Source organism: Zingiber officinale, chromosome 4A (genome assembly GCF_018446385.1).
Source record: "Zingiber officinale cultivar Zhangliang chromosome 4A, Zo_v1.1, whole genome shotgun sequence".
Classification (NCBI taxonomy): Eukaryota; Viridiplantae; Streptophyta; class Magnoliopsida; order Zingiberales; family Zingiberaceae; genus Zingiber; species Zingiber officinale.
The window spans coordinates 121564689-121584035 of record NC_055992.1 but is presented as its reverse complement, the minus strand read 5'-3'; the positions used below and the strand labels follow the sequence as shown (position 1 = coordinate 121584035).

At 38.4% G+C, this 19347-nt stretch overlaps 2 protein-coding genes across 6 annotated transcripts; both read right to left on the bottom strand.

Annotated features, from left to right (window-relative positions):
- Positions 1-75: 75 nt before the first annotated feature.
- LOC121972714 (MADS-box transcription factor 26-like) lies at positions 76-4310 on the bottom strand. Its single transcript, XM_042524359.1, has 7 exons — positions 4039-4310; positions 3850-3934; positions 841-902; positions 569-677; positions 432-473; positions 324-365; positions 76-243 (listed from the first exon to the last, which is right to left on the bottom strand). The coding sequence occupies exons 1-7, from the start codon at positions 4218-4220 to the stop codon at positions 76-78; spliced, it is 690 nt and encodes a 229-aa protein (XP_042380293.1). The 5' UTR covers positions 4221-4310.
- Positions 4311-15420: 11110 nt separating this feature from the next.
- LOC121970825 lies at positions 15421-18866 on the bottom strand. 5 transcript variants are annotated; one of them, XR_006109020.1, is made up of 2 exons: positions 18572-18866; positions 15421-15677 (listed from the first exon to the last, which is right to left on the bottom strand). XR_006109020.1 is itself a non-coding variant. In XM_042521796.1 (2 exons), exon 2 carries the CDS (start codon positions 17070-17072, stop codon positions 15891-15893), a length of 1182 nt encoding a protein of 393 aa, XP_042377730.1. In that variant the 5' UTR covers positions 17073-17413; positions 18572-18866; the 3' UTR covers positions 15777-15890. The 5 variants fall into 5 exon arrangements, 4 of the variants coding, with proteins under 4 accessions (XP_042377730.1, XP_042377732.1, XP_042377731.1 ...); XM_042521796.1 differs by lacking the exon at positions 15421-15677 and adding an exon at positions 15777-17413; XM_042521798.1 differs by lacking the exon at positions 15421-15677 and adding an exon at positions 15777-17210.
- Positions 18867-19347: the final 481 nt, after the last annotated feature.

The following is a 19347-nucleotide window of genomic DNA, read 5'->3' as shown; positions in this document are numbered from 1 at the left end:
CTCTCACACATAGTAAAAATACAGGGCACACCAGACAAATATTAATTTAAGCCCCTCAACTATCCTTATTACCATTCAGAAGGAGAAGCCTGTTTCAGGGCCCTCAAAATTGTTAAGCTGGTCCTGTACAGTCAGTGGGTAAGCATTAATGTGGTCAGCAACTGCAGTTGGAGGCATCTCAAAGTGCCCTTTGGGTTGGACCATCACTGAGGCTGCATCATAAGCCCCCTGTTCCTCCACAATCTGCCACAAAATCAATAAACAATGAGAGAAGTTGATGCCAAATAATATTTTGTTCTGAAGAACAATAGAGACTGTTAGACCTTCTCTTGAAGGAACTCATTGGTGGCTTTCAGCATGTCCTCCTGCACAATGAATTGAAACAATGAAAATTTTCAGACAGATCGTGTTTGAAGATATGAAAGAGTTACCTTGCTCTTCAGGGATTCAATCTCTTGGAACATGATCTGCATCTGGAGTCAAAAAGGGGGAGAGAGAGATTGAAAATCTCAGAAAATTGCACATGAAAAAGTAGTTAGTGTAGGATTAAATTTGGAAGTTTTTCGACCTTCTTGGTCCTGATGTGGTCTATCCAAATTCCAAAATGCCTTTCTAGTATGTACAGTTCATCAAGGTTCATCTGCTCATGACCAGAGCATCCTTCTCCAAACATGTGCCTTCATGCACAGTCATAATAAATATTCATTATAACAAAAAAAAAATAGGTTCAACTGATGTGCAATCCTCAAAATTATGTTCATTAGGACTACTTTTTGTTATTATAGGACGGTATGTATACTTGTGCTTCAACAGTTAAGTCAGGGAATAAATGTGTTATACCTCAGGCTCTTTTGCAGAACATTGATCTCTTCCTTTAGCCTGGAAATCTCTTGCTCGGAATCCTATTAAATTTGAGACAGAGGTAAATAATGCAAGAAACAATTTGCTTTGATATGAGATACACACTAGAGAAGTTAAGAGGGCTTGAGAGAGTTAAAGAGATTACTAAGAGAACTTTCTATCTTTGAGAATGATAACAAATGAAAGACAATGAGTTATTTATAAGTATCCTCCCAAATGAATACTTAAGATGTGTTTGACATTATGTATCTAGAAAGTATTTATAAAATATCTAGATGCTTTTACAATGAGAATGTCCTAGAATGCATGCTAGAAATGTAAAGAAGATCGATCACACTTATGCATGTTTTTGAACCAAGAAATTCTCCCTTTGGGTTGAAAAATTATGGACTTACAATTTGTAGGCTTGAAAATTTTTAGACTATGACATTCTCCCCCACCTATGTTTGTGATGCGCTTGGTGCATTCTCCTCCTTGAAGCGCTTGACATGCTCGGTGAATTGTATCCAACTTGCCTTCGTATTTGGTAGATTCTCCACTTCACAAAGTATTCAATGTAATTTATAACTCCTCTTCGAATAACCCTAGATATACATTGATGTACTCGCCAGATCTTTTTTGAAATAGGTGACATTGATTGTTGGTTAGTGATTGGACTTACTTTTGCTTGTGTCCTCTTAGTCTCCGTGATAAGGTTTGAGAATGCATGTTCACGTGGAAGACAATGAATCTTAAGCTTTGGAAAAAGTTAGACTTGGTAAGATACCTTGCCCATATGTTTGATGACAAAGATGAGGTACTTATTCTTGATGGTGATCTTGTTAAATGTTTGGTAGTTGATGCACATGCACCAAAACTTATCCTTCTTTTGAAACAAGATTGAGGTGCCAAAAGGGACCTTAGAAGTGCGAATATAGCACGAGTCAACCACGTCTAAGAGTTGTTTCCACAATTCAATTAACTCTAGAGGTGTCATGGCCTTCCATTTAACACCTATCTCCAACTCAATCTAGTGATCTATCTCATGCCCTGATGGATGCTTCATCGAAAGCTTTCGCGCCATTACATCCTTGTATACTTTATGAACCACTTGTATGACCTCTGGTATTAACGCCTTGGAGTTGGCAAGATCCTTCTCATCATTCAACTCTCAAACTGTGGCAAGATATCTTGGATTCGTCTTCAACCCCCTGGTTGAATTGTAGAGTTGATAGTGCCTTAGCTCGACCTTGGCAGCAACGCTATGTCGGAATCACACATGCATTGTTTTCTATAAGTATGTTGAGGGAGTTGGTTCCTAGGAAATATAGGCACTTGGTCAAAGAACTCCAATTCTAATACCACTTGGAATCTACTGCAGGAACAACAGAGAAGTCTAGGCTTCCACTATATTCTCTAAGTTAAACGATAATTGATTTAGCAATGCTAGCAATGGGCCTAATAGGTGAAGACTCTTTATTGAGTTCTTTAAGTATCTATTGAGGGAAGACTCTTATTATTATCGCAAAATTATGATGCTACCATAGTTTCACAACATCTTGTAAGTAGATGAATGTGACATTGATTGTAAAGGCATCATCATGTATGCCCTTGAAATCCAAAAATCCCTCAAGGTTTTGTAAGAAACTAATGACTTTGGAAATAAGGTACCCTTGTAAATTACTTTTGCTAAGATTGTGATAGCCTTCATGTTGCTAACACTTGGAGCTAGTCCCATATGTGTACCTATGACTCTCTTCGTGTGTGTGCGGTTCCATTTCTAGCCCTATAATGCATTCTCTCTCTCTCTATTTATCTATCTATCTATATATATAAATATAATTTTGATATATTGCCCGACTCGCACGTCCACGACTGTCATGTGCGACTGAGTGAGTCGGACACCTAGAAGTCAGTCGAGCATCCGGAATTAATTTGGGCATCTCGATTTCTTAGTGAGTCGTGGATGACATTACGCATGGAGAGTCAGGCAGCATATCACATATATATATATATATATATATATATGATCATGCTATGTGTACACATAGCCTTACAGGTAGGTGTACACATGATGATTAAATTATAAAATAATTTCAATTTTTTTAAAAAATGATTTCTTTATTTATAATTGTTTGATTTGCTTAAAAAATTTTAGATAAAAAATATTATTATTTATTTCTTTCCTTTTTATTATTTTAGGGGAAAAGTTCTTATTTTTATTTATTTCAATTTAAGATTGTTTTCAACGAGAAAAAATTTTATTGTTCAAACTTCAATTATTATTTTTTATGTTAATTTAATTTTTTTTCAAACTTTTTTTTTAGTTTTTGACTTATAAACCCTAAAACTTAAACCCTAAGTCGACGAACGATAAAAAAAAAACGAACGAGCAAGGGCCGACAGGTTCAAACAGGATCGAAAGAAAACCTTGTAAAATGGGTAGTCCTAGATAGCTCTTGTGAAGAGGTTTCCAAATCTACCGGATCTAAATTTCAAGAACCAACAATGAAGTTATCGGCGGACAAAAGTGACGGTCAGTAGTGGCGTGAAAAAGAGTGAGAAAATGAAAGAAAAAAAATATAGAAAGAATACAAAAGGAACTAGTGATTTGGAAGGTGAGGAGAGAGAATGTCTCAAAAAAATTTATTAAAATACAGTTGGGAGTTTGAGTAAATTATTTGTAATATTGCGTGCAACATTATTTATACATTAAGCATTTACAACATACACTAAGAAGCATTTTGAAAAGTAAGGTGAGAAACATTATTTAAACCTACACAATCATCGTCAAACTAATAGACAAGTTAACCAAGCACAACAGTCAACCAAAATAATTTTGGCAACTTTAAGATATATTCCAAGAAGATTAGTAGGAATATATAAAAGCAAATACCAGAGATATCTTATTTATACTAATCAAATTTCAAGGAAGCTAAGCATTTATCTCTAAGATCTTATTCTTCGATCAGCTAGCTACTGAGAAAGAGACAGAAGCAATGAACCGACCTGAGGTGGATCCATGGCAGCACTCACATAGTTTTGAGCTTCTTTAGATGTCATCTTGTACCTCTCGATCAAGCCCTCCATTGTCCTTGCAAGATAGCCCAACCAAATATACCTCATCAACTAATTAAGAACTAGATCTATGGAGGGAGGGAGTAAACCCTAAGAAAGTGGTAGGATATGAACACACACCCCTTCGTGGCCAGTTCATAGAGCTTGCCGTGGGCGGAGAAGACCATGATGCCGACTTCGGCGTCGCACAGCACCGACAGCTCGCGGGCCTTCTTCAGCAGCCCCGCCCGACGCTTGCAAAAGGTCACTTGCCGGTGAACCGGGTTCTCGATGAGCTTGAGCTGCACCTTACCTCGCACCATCTCTGGCACACAACCTCCCACTAGTTTGAACTAGCTTCGAGGTTGCTGCTGCTGCACTGCCGAACTCCGCCTGCAGACTCCCACCAACGATGGCCTCCATGAACACAGGCTGCCGTTTTATATCTCAAGCGTAGAGGTGTAATCGTGCCGGCCGAACTTTTGAATGTTTGCGCTTGACTCGTTTATGATCGAACCGAGCTCGAGTTTTATTTAACAAATATAATCATGGTTCACGAGCTTATTCGAACTTTTATCGAGTCTAAACGAGCTTAATAAATATAAATCATAAATTTAAATATTAATTAAAAACTAAATTATATATTTAGAGAAAATTATAATAATATTTTTATTCTAATAAATAAATTTAATATATTTGTCTATATTTTTCATAAGTAGATCGTAAAATCTATAAATTCAATATCAAAACTATTATTTTTTATTTAAAAGTTACTTAATGAGCTTAACGAACGTGTTCACGAGCTAACGGGCCGAATATTACGAAACTTGAGCTTTGGTTTATTTATCTTAACGAGCCTCATTAAACGAGCTCAAATGAACTTTTATTGAATCGAGCTTCGAATAGCTCGCGAGCGACTTGATTCATTTATACCCCTACTCAAGCGCAATGTTTTTTTTTTTAAAATTTAAAGTTACATCATGTACGATTAATTCCGAAGGTGACGGGTTGGTATTTACCATACATCATTATTTTCTATTAAAAAAAATCATTTGTTAATTTATCGAAATTATAACTCAATCCTTATAAATATATGAAAAATTGAAAAAATATTTATACCGCTGTATCATTACCCCGACTCCTCCGAACAATGTTAGTACTTAGTAGGGCAGCCTAGCCGAGTTTTATTGGATAAGCTAATCCGGTCAAATTAAATCGAATTAAGTTATTAAAATAATTAATTAATTTTGATTTATTTTTTTTAATGTGTTTAAACTTGATTTAAGCTATTTTTAATTGTTTAAAATTTAAATGATTTGTTAGAAAGTTTAATATTATAAATTTATTTATTTGTTTTGAGAGTTGTTTTATTTATTTATATATCTAATGAACGCTTAATAAATTATTCAAATTTATTTAATCTTTATATATATATATATATAAAATAATACAAAATAAATTTTTATCAAATGGAATTAAACTTTTTCACAAATTTGCAAGTTTGTCCTCTATCAATTCCGTGGCCCCTCCTCGTCCCGTTTCATTGGAGGAAGCAGCCCCAACTCCACGAGGTAGGATCTTTTGAATCATTTTTTATGATATAAAGGATGTTGCCACTTGTATTTGCGATCAAATTGTGATCGCGATCCAATCGTAAATGGTTGCGATCCCTTCTTGGGTTCATCGTCCTCATCATGTCATAGTTTTTGTTCAGAGCGGACGGCCGGAGGTCGTCCGGAGGACACCTTCGCTCGGCGCCTAATAACCTGACCAATTATCCACCACCGGAGACTTCCGGATGATCTCGTCCGCTCCGAATAAAAACTATAATATGATGGAGACGATGAACCCAAGAAGAAATCATAATAATTTACGGTCGAATCGCGATCATAATCTAACTATAAATATAAGTAACACATCCTCTGAATCATTAAAAAAAAAATATATATCCAAAAGATATTTGATCCAACTCCACCGAGCACCTTCTTGTCTTTCCGGGTCACTTTGTTGACTGTTATCCAATCCACTGTGACAGGCATGTGAGGAAGTCATTGATTATGAGCAAAACTCAAAATGCATGGTATCCTTTTTTTATTTGAACAAGACGTGTTGATTTTGTAACTACTATATAATTATAGCCGTTGTGATTTTCATAATTAATCTATATTGGTTAGAGATGAAACATCCATATTAGAAGAACTATAAAATTTAATAGTTACAATATAGAATTATAGATCAGAGATGAAGTACTTACATTCTTAACTGTTACAATATAATTTATTAGTGTTAATTAGAGTTAAGTATCTATGTTGTAATAATTATGAATTATATAACGGAGACAACAACTTCAAAAATAAAGATAGTTTCGAAAGTAAAAATATACTGACACAGGATCAAGTACCCTTTTGATCGTAATAAATCAAAAAGGGTGTCCCTTAAATAAGGCCCTCCTAATTTTTAAGGTTTGTGCTTTCAGCCATGACAACAAGAATCATGCAGAGGCTAAAGTATAAATTAATACATGGGATGGGAGGAATCCCCTTCCTCCAATCCTTTTGATAAAAGAACGCATCTTGGTGCGTGGTGTCTAATCAAACCTAAGAACATTGATTATTCTTCCTTTTAGCTAATATTTTTCTTCTTAGCTATCAGTCTTCTTGCAGAAGCAGCGATATATATATATAGAAGCTGAAGTTAATTATTGTCCAAAGTAAGTTATACATGTCTGATCGACAAGACGATCGAGCACCTAGAGCTAGCGATTCTTAACTTCGATGATCTGAATGGGCCAGTCGAGATCTCATTTTCATCATTAAAACCATGGGGAAAGCTTAGTTCTGCTATACTTTTAAGCTCCAGTACTGGAAGAAATTATTGGACTTGTCATTGTTGGACAGGTTTTCAGAGTCGGAGGAAAAGGCTCAGAAGTGGGATGGGAATTGCTTCCTAGGACAAAGCAGCTTGATTGGTGGCATAAAGGTTTTAGAATGATGATTGACTTGACTATATGCCAAAAGATGATTCGTTCGTCTCAGCGCTCCTATCAACCTGTTCCTAGATCAACACAGAGAAGATATGAGCTCATGGGAGGAGGGAGGGATTTCATTCCTCGCATATATAGTTAATTTTTTTTATTTTTAGTTGACACTATGTAAATTAATTTTAGAGATAATCAGTTTGGTTCCATGAAAATTTTTTATCGATCATTAGGATAAATCAGAAAGCACTCACAATAGACTACTCATCGGCCTAATCTTCCTAGGTCAACTGTCCATTAAGAAGTCAATTCATCCATTAAATTCAATTCTTACATATCTAAAAAAAATTAAAAAGTCGTAGTATCTGTATCTTGGGTTCAAGGGTCACATGTATATAGTTTATTATAGTAAAAGATAATTACACTTACTTTATGTATCTTTCATAGTCTGTCCTGAAATTATGTGAAAAAAAATAAATTATGGAGTCAATTTATACTTGATCGTCAGATTGACTTAGGGATGCCCATAAAAAATATATAGTTTATTAATTGCAGGAGAGGTTGAGAGAGAGAGGGGTACTCCCATGGTACAGTGGATACCAAATGCGCTAAAGCAGGCAGCAAGCTGTTGTGTGGAAGAGGAGACAAGATAAAGGCAAAAATCAAAGGGAGATCTTGTAATAGAATCTTGTACATTTGCATTATATTAATATGATGTTCGGGACTTGAAAAACTCATGTCCGTATGGGCACTAAGCATTAGATAAATACTACTTAATTAGCATTTTTTTTTAATAATTTAGATGTCCAAATTTTATCTGATTAATTTTAGATTTTATCTATTAATTTTAGAGATAGATAGTCTTTACTTACTTTATGCACACTTAGAGGTAAAAAATTGACCTTTAAAATATTTATAGCATTTGACATTTGAATCTTGATTATTTTATTTATTTTTTTTAGTGTGTTTTAATTATCGTAAATGATGCATATTATTTATAGATGATATTATTTTGATAAATAATATTAGGACTTTACGAGTTAGAGAGGAGTGAATAGTTTTCATTACTTTGTCTCAATTGCGGGATCATCATTTAAATGTGTAACGGAATACTTAATTAAACTTGAAGTCATATATACAACACTTTGCACTTGGTATTAGCAATTTACCACCACTAGCCTTCTCCTTCTCGGATACCTCCAGGAGACGGGTAAATCTCTTTCAACTCTTTAATAACTAATACAATAAGAAATTAAATATATAGAAGCAAATATAAAGAAAGTAACAACTTTACAAGAATCTTACTTATGATTACTATTGATTACTATTTGTTGGCGCACTTTGCACTTCGACGTGGTGGTGACGTGGCAGTGCCTATGTGGCATGTAACTGTGTAGAGAGCAATGATTGGATTGGGCGAACAGATGGTGATCGTCGGATCAAAGATGAGGACAGATTAGATGCGATCTGGAGCGTCGGATTCTAATCTGGCGTTGAAGAGGAAGGCTTGATCTGAAGCGTCGGATTAAATGTTGTAATTTAACGGCTGAAATCAAGATGAGATCTGAAGAGTTATAACTCTTCAGATCAAGAGACGAGTTGTCGGGAGTAAGCAAATTGAGTAAAATTTGTTATTTTTGTAATTTAAAATTTTTTATAATTAACACTATGGTTAAAAGTGAGCTCAACGACAATAGTTTTAAATTGTTATCTTTTAATACCAAAGATAACAGTGTTAGCACCCGTGTGACCGGTAAGAGGGGGTGAATTACCCTGAAAAATAAAATCAAACATTTCTTGATCTTTTGAAATAATTCAAACAGTTGTATAAAATGAAATAATAAATTAATTAATAAAAGAGGCACAAAATTTATTTAATTTATATTCAGAAGATTGTTAATCCAAGACTATGAAAAGCTAACTAGAATTCTCCTTTCGGCGGAGTAGCTTCTTATAATGTTGGTAGCTCTCAAATAAAGTAGTAGAACAGAAAAGTAATTCGTGTACAAGTGATTGTCTGAACTACTGAGATCAGAGTTCTATTTATAGCCTGTTGGTCGAATCTGATTATTTGTTGACGTGGCATCTCCGGACGCCTGAAAGGGATTCAGGCACCTGGGTGTGGATTAAATTTTATCTACGTCGCAACAGCTCGGCAAAGATAAAATTTATCTGGTCCGGGAACCCGAATGCCTTTGCTCACGCAGGCTCTTGCGGAGGCACCCTGGGCTGCCTAGGGTGGTCCGGGCGCCTGGATAATCAACATTTTGTTGACTGCCCGGTTCTCCTCCGTTTTGGTTTCATTTGCTTGGGCGATTTCGGTCATCCGGAATAGGGCTCACCTGAACATATTTTCCGGCATTCTCCTTGTGCAAGCTTCCACTTTGGCTTCTCGTCTCTCAAAAATATCATGCACCTCCTTTTCGTCTGCCAGCATACTCTTCCGCAACACCTCGTCCTTCGGACGCACCAAGCCCGTCAGCTCTCTCTCGTACTGTCCTTCTCGCTAGCTGTGTCTTTCACTCGACTTCCTGTGCTACTAAGTTCCTACACACTTAGACACAAGACATCAAATATACACAGGACCCAACTTAACTCAATTGACCACATCAAAACCACCTCGGGATACCTACAAATAATTTCACAACGTTTAAAAATTAGTCTTTGAGCATGATAGACAACAGTTTTAAACTATTGTGTTTTAATACCAAAGACAAATAGAAGATAAATAAAAACCAAATCTATTTCAATCAACAATATATTATTAAATAAATAACGAAGATAAGTATACAAATTATCATCCTTACACTTCTGTAACAAACATAATTACTAGCAGATAAAGAAATTTTTATTAGGAGACTCAAAACTACTCCTCTTGACTACACCTTATTGCATGAACTTAAAGGATCTTGGTAGATGCTACTTATTCTCTTGACTTAAATGTTCGTTATTCATTGGCTTTAACCATCTTCTCGCTTAAATTGCTAAGCTTTCTTGCTAGTTCTTCGTCCTTAGCGTGGTTACTCGTATCCTTCTCATTGCAATATATCATTGAAGTATTTCCTAGTCACACCCTGAGGTTCGGATACAGTGCCACATAGTTTGTAGTTGTTGCTCCATGTAATCCTCCATCAATGATCATCTCATTTCCTGAAACGTTTAGAAATTTACAAAAAACAAAGACAACATAAATATCATATATCTTTTCATAGTGTACATGGAACTTACCTTTAATTGTTCTTGAAGTCGTTTTTACATCTCCATCTGTATTTTCAGTGCTTTAGTAATTTGCATCCCACTAGCACAAGAATATAATAGTTAAAGAAAAGATTTTTTATTTTTTATTAAAAAAAAGTAGCAAATAAAATGAGATTCTGCATTTACATCCCTCATCCTGCAAGTTGTTTATTCAGGTGCTTAGTTTTAATCCCATTGCTTACCACACAATTGCAGAATGTCTTTCAATCCTGAGTTTTCTTCCCGCATCGTCCATTGTTGATCTCACACCTTCCTGCCCAGAAGCTGAAATGGAAGGCACATCATTAAATGGACTTCAAAGGAGTAACTGTGATCATGCTACTGAATGCACAGAATACAGTTAAAACACTTGAAATAATAAAAAATAATCAAATTCGCATTGGTATAATTAGAAGAACGAAAGTAAAAACATGGCAAAGTCCAACAGCTAGCTCAATGACTTATCTCTCCAAAAACAGTTAGTCAACCATGAAGATTGTTGCAATATATAATGTCATAGAAATTGTTCACCAGAATGTATTGATGTTAACAAAAATTCTTCATAGACAACAAAGAAGGCAAAGATTTTTAAGGAATAAAACTCAACTCTTCAATTAATGAGCAAGCAAAATGTTGTCTACATAACATTTGTATTAGATATTTAATTGCAAATCATGGCATCAACACCAAGCACTGACAGGAATTTTATGCACTCTGCCACACTTTTTGTGTTAGTCAGACTTTGGTGGATGCCGATTGAAATTACCCATTATATTATGATGGCTGCCAATTTCACATGAATGACTGGAAGGATAAACATCAAATTACTACTAACCGATACTGATATTATTTTAAACACAAAGGACATTAAATTGCAAATCACTTTAGATGGTGACAAGCTAAAGCACCAACTAAATCAGTGTTAGTTGGACCATGAAATGGGATATTAGGTCCCTGCACCCAACTCATTGAGTGAGCTACTATGTGTAAATGAGAACTTTACATAACAAAATGGTTGTGTTGAAATCTTGAAAGGTAGAGATTGCCCTTACATAATCATATTCCTTTCTTTTTCAGGTTCATAATAGGATCATTGCTTGGTCAGACCAGTAAATCACCAACAAGAAAAAGGGAACATGTTGTCTAACTATACCCAATATAATTTGTAAGCGTTATCAACATTTGTAGTCAGAGATATAGTTAAATATTTAAATAAAAAAATACTAAAAGTATGCCTCCTTGTTCTAGTTCTAATATTCACCTTGCTAATAACTACTGCAGCTCCAAACCTTAAGGCAAGGTTATACTTAGTGATCCTATCCGGAATTTAAATCAGACGGACTGTTGGATGAGATAGATGGAATATTAATCGAATCACGATGTCTTGGAGGAGGGGGGGGGTATGCTGAGATGACTTCTATGTTGATCAAGTCATCAGAAGTCCTCTGATCAATGCTACCTGCAGCCAGCGACCGGATTGCCCCGGTCCCTGGTACCCCGATGCTTGAGGCAGATCCAACGAGTATATAAGTAACAGACTAAGACATATAATAATTGAAATGAATGTAGAGTGAGTACGGAGAACGTTTCCTGGCCCAGGGGGCGCCCTCGGGTGGATAGGTGAGTTGGTCGGGATGCTACTCGAGTTGTCGCGGCCCGAAAGAGTTGATGCCTCTGAGTCGGATACAGAGCTGGGTCTGGCTACGCGGAGCCGAATGCGACCTAGATCTGGAAGACGACATGTAGGTTAGGACCTAGTAGCGACACATAAATCGAGATGTCACAGCGGTGGGAGGGCCGAGATAGAATATAGACACATAGGCTGAGATATGACGATGACACGCAGACCGACAGATAAAAACGACACGCAAACCAGGGTACAATAATGGCATGAAGACCGGGTAGTAATAATGACACGCAGGCCGGAACATAACAAATCAGATCAAACGATACAAAGATCGGAACATAGCATCAGCTCGAAGGTCGGAACACAACGAAAGCAGAACACAGACAAATTAGCGATAGCGACAATAGTAGCCCGCTCTGTGCTAGGGGACTTGCCGAATCAGTATTGGGGGAGGCTGCGCTTGGCCACCGACAGACCGAGAGAGAGAGAGAGGCACCACGGAGGCGGCGCTTGGGCTGCCAGCGTGCAGAGAGAGGCTATGTGGGTGTTGCGTAGTCGAGTAGGCGGTGAAGGAGGTGAGAGGAGACTGCTCCGACGACAGAAGCTGTGCCGGATCCGTGCTGAGAGTGCTGGTAGCGACGGTGACAACTAGGGTCTACTCGTCAAAGGCCATGGAGCACTTGTGGACCGCAGGTGCTATACCTATATTTATTTATCCTATATTTACCTCTTCTACTACCGATCCTATAGATATGGAGAGAGGTAAATATAAGTACACAGGTGTTAATTAGGTGCATGGTGGGGTGACCACAGGTCGTCAGTTCTTCGAAATCGACCTTTAGTTTTACGCAGAGATGTTATGCACTCATCATCTGTGCAATGCCCTAGGGCCAAAGAGGGAGTCAAAGGAATCCACAGCTGGTGACCTTTCACTCCAAACTCGAGCTCATGGTCATCGACGCTGACGACATCACCCTATCTCTGCTCATTTTCACCACACACACACTCGACGAGCATGCCAAGGCCCTTTCGCTCTTCACCAGCCTCCATGTCGGTGAAAATACTATGGCCACAAAATACTCCCTCTTGTTTCCTTATCTTATTTGTGCATTTAAACTTTGCTCATGATCCTGTCCGAAAGTTGAGTAGATGGAGGAACCGAGGATGTGGCTAGAATGTTGACGGACAAGAGACTTTGAACCAGGAGTTGCGGACCGAGAGCTGGGAGCTGTGGACCTGCACATACCATTGACAGAGCTAATGGGAATGCTAGAGCGATAACCAGGGAGGGGGTCATTGGCGCAGATACTCTGACACTCGAGTTATAATAGTAGCTGAGTAAAATGGAGAAGAAGATGAATATTAGAACAGTAAAATAAGGGTATTTGAGTGTTTTTGGATGCATTTGCGTAAGTGAGCGTATCTAGCCAACGGATAGGACCACATTTTTATACTTCCTCTCATAACCTCCACAATTAATGAGGCAACAGAGAATGTCTGGTGTCAGAATATGTCGGGGGATGGAAGATGTACAGTCATCTTCTGAAGAAGCTTACGTTACATGTATATGAACTGTCTTTTATAACCTCTGCAATAATGAGGCTGAGAATGTCTAATATCAGGTATAGAAGATGTACAACCACCATTACAAGAAGATTTTGTTACATGTATATGTCAGAGTATCGGAATATTCCTTGGTGGATAATCGTTATTCTCCGATAGGTTATTGCGATTCCTTGACAATGTTGTCTCCTGGAGGCAGTCCGACCGACTCTGAGACCGGGCGGATGTTGCTATAAATACCCTAGGTAAGTTTTGATGTGATCAACTATGTTAAGTTAGGGCCTATTGTATTTAATCCTTGTGTCTAAGTGTGAAGAAACTTAGGAACACAAGAAGTCGAGCGAAAGACTCAGCTAGTGGGAAGGATGACACGGAAAGTGAATCGACAGGTTCGGTGCATCCGAGAGACAAGGTACTGTAGAATAGTACACCGGCAGACGAGAAAGACGCGCGTGACACTTTCGAGGGATGAGAAGCCTGAGCAGAAGATTGTTCGAGGAGAGAAGGTCAGAGTTAGGTTTGGGTGAGCTCAACTTTGGATGGTCAGAGAATCACCCAAGCAGCTGGAGCAGCAACCAGACAAGTCTGAACATGTGCCTCTTTTGTGGAAAGCAAAAGAAAGTTTGAAGCTAAATTTCAGGGCAATTCATCCCTTTTGTTGACCTAATGTGGACCAACTGTAACTGGGAGTCACACCCAGAAGAGATGAGGAACTAAGTTTGGAGATCTGATCGGCCTTGGGGTGTGACGAATATAGGCTGCGAGTCGTTCTCAGGAGAGATGATGAACTGAGTCTGGAGGTATTGTTTATGAGGAGTGGAGAGCTGAACCAGTATGTCCCATCGACGCTCGGGCCGATCAGGTTTATGAGAATCTTTCATTGAAAGAGTGGGGAGCTAAACCTCGTATGCCCGACCGACTCTAGGGCCGCCCAGATTTATGCTGGGAGACCTTCTTCTGAGAAGTGGTTCATTCGGATATATATACTCTGACTTGGACTACCACCTCACCGTAACTTTAATCACAGTTTGACTATAGACCCCACCTTATCTTTGGAGCCACTCACAACACGCTGTATCAACTCAAACCATAAGCTCAGCCTTGCTGTGGCCGTAGGAGCGAGCAAAGGAGAGAGAGAGAGAGAGAGAGAGGGAGGGAAGGAAGGGGAGGTATTTTGATCCAATTCGAGAACTATGGCCACAATTTCCTTGCTTCTCATCTTCCAATGGCCAAGCTCGAAGATATCCTTGTCTTACGGAAGAGTCTCGTACCCAGGCCTGACCCAGGAACCGCTCTCTTTAGCTGTAGCTTTGACCAACAAGCTCTATGGATCTTCCTCGTACAATGCCAGTTTCGCCTGTGGGCGACAGCCTTGGGAGGTCCTTTAGGCGACATCTTCAAGGGGACCGACACTGACGAGGGCACTAGACAGCGGTTTGTTGATTCCATTACTGTGATCAACCGATTGGAACCGGAGGCGTCATGCCTCTCTGACCCAAAGCTAAGGGAAAGGACATTAGTTTTTAAGGAGCGAGAGGAGGAGGTGGTAATGACCGGATTGACTCTGGAATGGGAAGCTTGCTCGATGCTAAGAAGGCAAAGAGGATTCTCAGAGGAAAAATAGAGTTAAAAATAATCAGTTGATAGATTTAAGACCTTAATTTTTTTTACATGTAAATGCAAATAGGGAAAGTATCTCTATTTTTGTATGGTCCATACTTTTTCTCATCTGTATTTCGTAGTAAACATAACATTAGGATTGCTTTTCTATAACTTTATTATTTTTTCTCTTTCTTATCATTAATCTACCCCCCAGAAAAAAAAAATCCACGAACTTCAAATATAATAAAATAAAATAAAAAACAGTAAACTTAATACATAAAAGAAGACGTTACGGAAAAATCAAAAAAGATTTTCAGAATATATTTTTCAAATTCATAAAACTTTTATCGAAATTTCATTACCCTCAACCACGATCTCCAATTGTTTGATTACGAAAACAATCACTCTTCTGCTGCAACATACGCACACCCTTGCCTAGTGTGCTACTAATACAATCATTAACACTTAAGTTAGTGGGAAACGGGCCCTATTAGAACATAGAAAACGCAAGTTCATCTAAAGAATCGCAAGACAGATGAGTACAATTGCTAAAACTATGATTACATCAGTACTTAAGAATTGAAAGAAAACAAAATTGAAAACCGTGAAAGGCATGAAGGGTATTTAGGATTAAACATAATCATCACAAAAGAAGGGCTTCACATAAAAAATACGAAGGGTATTATTTATGATTAAGAATTCAACAATAATCATCAGATGTTAATTGTTTGACCGATGTACTCCTGTTGAACTCGGTTCCCTTCGAACAGGTACCTGATAGCAATATAACATGAAAGTCAATGAAACGAATTAGAATTTATCATAGCTTCATATTTGGACCAATGAGCCCAGCTGATGAATGTTCCTGAAAAATCATTGCAAAGCTACCAGATAGCATTCAAAATTAGAAAATTTGATCAACCTACAACTGCTTTTAATAGTTACGCCCTGCAAGATAAATGTACAATGGTAGACATAAATTTCTTCCTAGAATCTAGGAATTTCTTTGAGAGGAAGCATGGACCTAGCTGGTATTGAAGAAGAACCTGAGGGCGAACCAATATGAAGAGTAGCTGGAAACGACAAGCTCATATCATCAAAGCCATCTGGGCCAGGAAGGTCATCCTTGATCATCGTCCTGAAGGATACTGATCCGGGCTTGGTAGAAACATCAGAGCTCCTCCTGGTGTCTCGGCAGCTCTGGTTAGCCACGAATGACGCACTGTCATTGTAATAATCATCATATGGTACCTCTAACATCTGTCTCTCCTCTAAGTTTCGGAGGGCCATAGAATCTGTCACCGGCAAGTAGACCAATATAATGATTCCAATCACTGCACAAAACAGCATGATCAAGAAGGCCAAGAAAACGATCAGTTCATATCCCACGCTGCCGGGTTGAGGTATGATAGAGAATCCAAGGAGGAGCACCCTCACGGGAAGAGAAATAATAATCGAGGGCACCAACCAATAGAGCCTTCGAAGCAGGTGTTTGTTGATCACTGATATGTACACACGAATTCCAATACAGACAACGTAGCTAATCAGGGCTGCATGAAAAAGCCCTAGAACAATAGTGCTAAAAAGAGGATAAGTGCATACATAATCATCTCCAACCAGAACACTAGTTTTTGTAAAGTAGTTGTCCTTCCTTAACCTTCCACTACTCTTGGACTCGTTGAACAGCCTGGGTCCAGCAAAATTCAGGATAAGTTGCAACACAAAAATTGGAAGGCAGTAAAGAAAGATATAGCCAATGGTTTTTTTGTTCCATCCTTGGCTTAGAGTGCCCGAATCCCTCTTCTGCAAGGAGGCACGTAGAAGGAACACGAGTGTGAGAAAGACAGAAGGCTCTGAAAACCCAAGGTTGAAGAGGATATAGATCTTGCACACACTTCTCTGCCATGTTAAGGTGGATATGAGCCTTCCTTTCAGAAAACTTAGCCTAGCAACTTCACTTAAGCTCCACCAAATTGCAACTAAAACTAGAAAAATCCGTGCGACCCAAGGCCCATTAAAAAAACTAAGCTGGATATAATATTGTTGCCGGATCCGTATGCGTAAATAGATAACTTGGTATAAGCATAGAATAGCCAACACATCAAACAGAATGACAAGGGAAATGGTCAACACATCAAATGCATCAGTACTGGATCTGGTCAGGAGCATCACACGAAGCACAAATTCCAAGCATGCTCTCTCCTAGAATCAAGACCTAAGAGCCCAAGGTAAATGCATTGAGATGCTTCAGCAAAGATCCAACACACTGATTTATGCTGAACAAAGTCAATAACTGATTCACACTGTCTGCAAGATAACCAAGACTCATCTAAGGTCTATTGTAGAATAGCTTCAGTTCTTCTAAAAAATTCACCATGAAAATATAGCTCGAAAAGGACAACAATGTCCATAGCACATAAACGTTTTCTAAATAATTGCAACTTGCCATATTAACAACTTCGAGGAGTCCGATAGTCAATCCAGCACATGCATTTCTAGGGTGAAGACACCTAAAAAAGTTTAAGCTTCTAGATAAGTAGGATGCCAAGAAAGTTGATATAATTAAGGATATGTAACAAAAAAAACAAGCCAGTTATATCAATAATTCAATACTCAATCCATTAAAGAACAAAGAATTGCTAGAAGATATGCTTCTCTAGGTGTTTAGTTGCACAAGGATAAGTGAATGCTGAACGACCTCTAAAAGTTGACTGCAATTATATCAGTGTGTTGCTCTCTCCTAGCATCAAGACTCAAGAGCCCAAGGTAAATGCATCGAGATGCTTCAGCAAAGATCCAACACACTGATTATGTTGAACAAAGTCAATAACTGGTTCACACTGTCTGCAAGATAACCAAGACTCATCTAAGGTCTATTGTAGAATAGCTTCAGTTTTTCTAAAAACTTCACCATGAAAATATAGCTTGAAAAGGACAACAATGTCCATAGCACATAAACGGTTTTCTAACAAGCTCTTGACACCCTTCATTATGCAACTCTAACATTATGACAAACTGCACTAATAGCTGATGAGATTATCCAAATGATCAAGTTGTATCCCACATCACATTTAATCATATACACAGATAATTGGCCCCACGATTGGAGCATGAATGTCTGCTCCAATAGATCTTGGGATCAATTCTCAATGAGTGCAAAATGACCCCGTTGGATGATTGACCTCCCTCATGCAAAGGGTTGCTAAGCTAAGGCGAAATGTTCCCCGTGATTTACTTGCCTGTATCTTGCCGTGAGGCAGGTGATATTGGGCTGCTTGGGGTGAGCAAAGAAATGAAAGCTAAAACAGGCTAATCATCAACCAAATTGAAGCTCATCCAACATCAAGCAGCTAGCAATATATTCTTTATCGAGTAACACTAAACTCTTTCATGCGTACACCTTTCAACTACCAGTCTACCACTCCACGCTGTATCACGAACTTGGAAATTGAGAGTAAATATTCAGCAAATTGTGGTATTGCAGTATCAACAAAATCACAAATTGAGAACTTTTAAATAGCCGATCAACTTCAACGGAAACTTCCTTAACTCTAAAAGATGGAGATCCGAAGCGAATAAACGACTTCCGGACGTAGATTCAAACTGAGATGACAGGTACAACATCTCAATCACGGCATACATAAATAGAAAAGGTAAAAGTTACTAACTGCGTTATTAAGAGGAAAACGACCAATCTGCAGTGAGATCGAAGGCGAATCTAAGTGCAGGAACAGCCGTAAACCTGGAGGGCAACTCCGTCAAAGGAGGGGGGTTCCAGTCTTCCAGATGGAGCTCGCGTTGCTGAGAAGGCTGATCCGGCGAGCAGCAAACGGGTTCGAGGGAGGCAGAGGGAGGCTGAGGGAGCCGGCGGACGGAGTAAGAGAGAAGAGGAGGACGAGGGGCACGAGGGGTACAGCAGACCTGAGTTGGGGGCTGCAGAGCTGATGGGGGAGAAAGAGAGGGGTGGGGTTTGTTGGATGCTGGTTGAAGACAGACTGTCTCGAGCTGTCAGGTGTGGCTCGTGACCCAAAGCTAATGGCTCGGATGGTCCCGAGCCGAGGTGGCCTCGACGACGTGCTGGCACGGCGTACGCGTTTTACCATCGTTCGGAGGACTCCGGGTTGAAAAGGTAAATTGCAGTCCTAAACGTATATATTTATAATTAAATTGTATATCAAATAACTCAAATTTTATAGATATTTTTTAATATTAGATAGACAATTTTTTTATTCGCCTATTAATTAACTCCACTTATCTAACGATTTAAATGGAACAATGAGATAAGCCTCTATATAAGTATGAATTGAATGAGATATTGTTATAGCTCAACATCATAAGCAATGAATCACTTAATGTAACTCAACATCATGACTAGCAACCTTCTAGCCGATAATTGTAATATAATTCAAGTGTTTCAAGATGCCTTTTATAGGTTTAAAAGGCT

Coding starts and splice junctions, on each gene's coding strand:
- LOC121972714 (XM_042524359.1), bottom strand. CDS start 4,220: ATGGTGCGAGGTAAGGTGCAGCTCAAGCTCATCGAGAACCCGGTTCAC. Junction 903..3,849: donor CTGCCATGGATCCACCTCAG/GTCGGTTCATTG, acceptor CAAATTTAATAG/GATTCCGAGCAAGAGATTTC. Junction 474..568: donor ACCACATCAGGACCAAGAAG/GTCGAAAAACTT, acceptor TTTTGACTCCAG/ATGCAGATCATGTTCCAAGA.
- LOC121970825 (XM_042521796.1), bottom strand. CDS start 17,072: ATGCTCCTGACCAGATCCAGTACTGATGCATTTGATGTGTTGACCATT.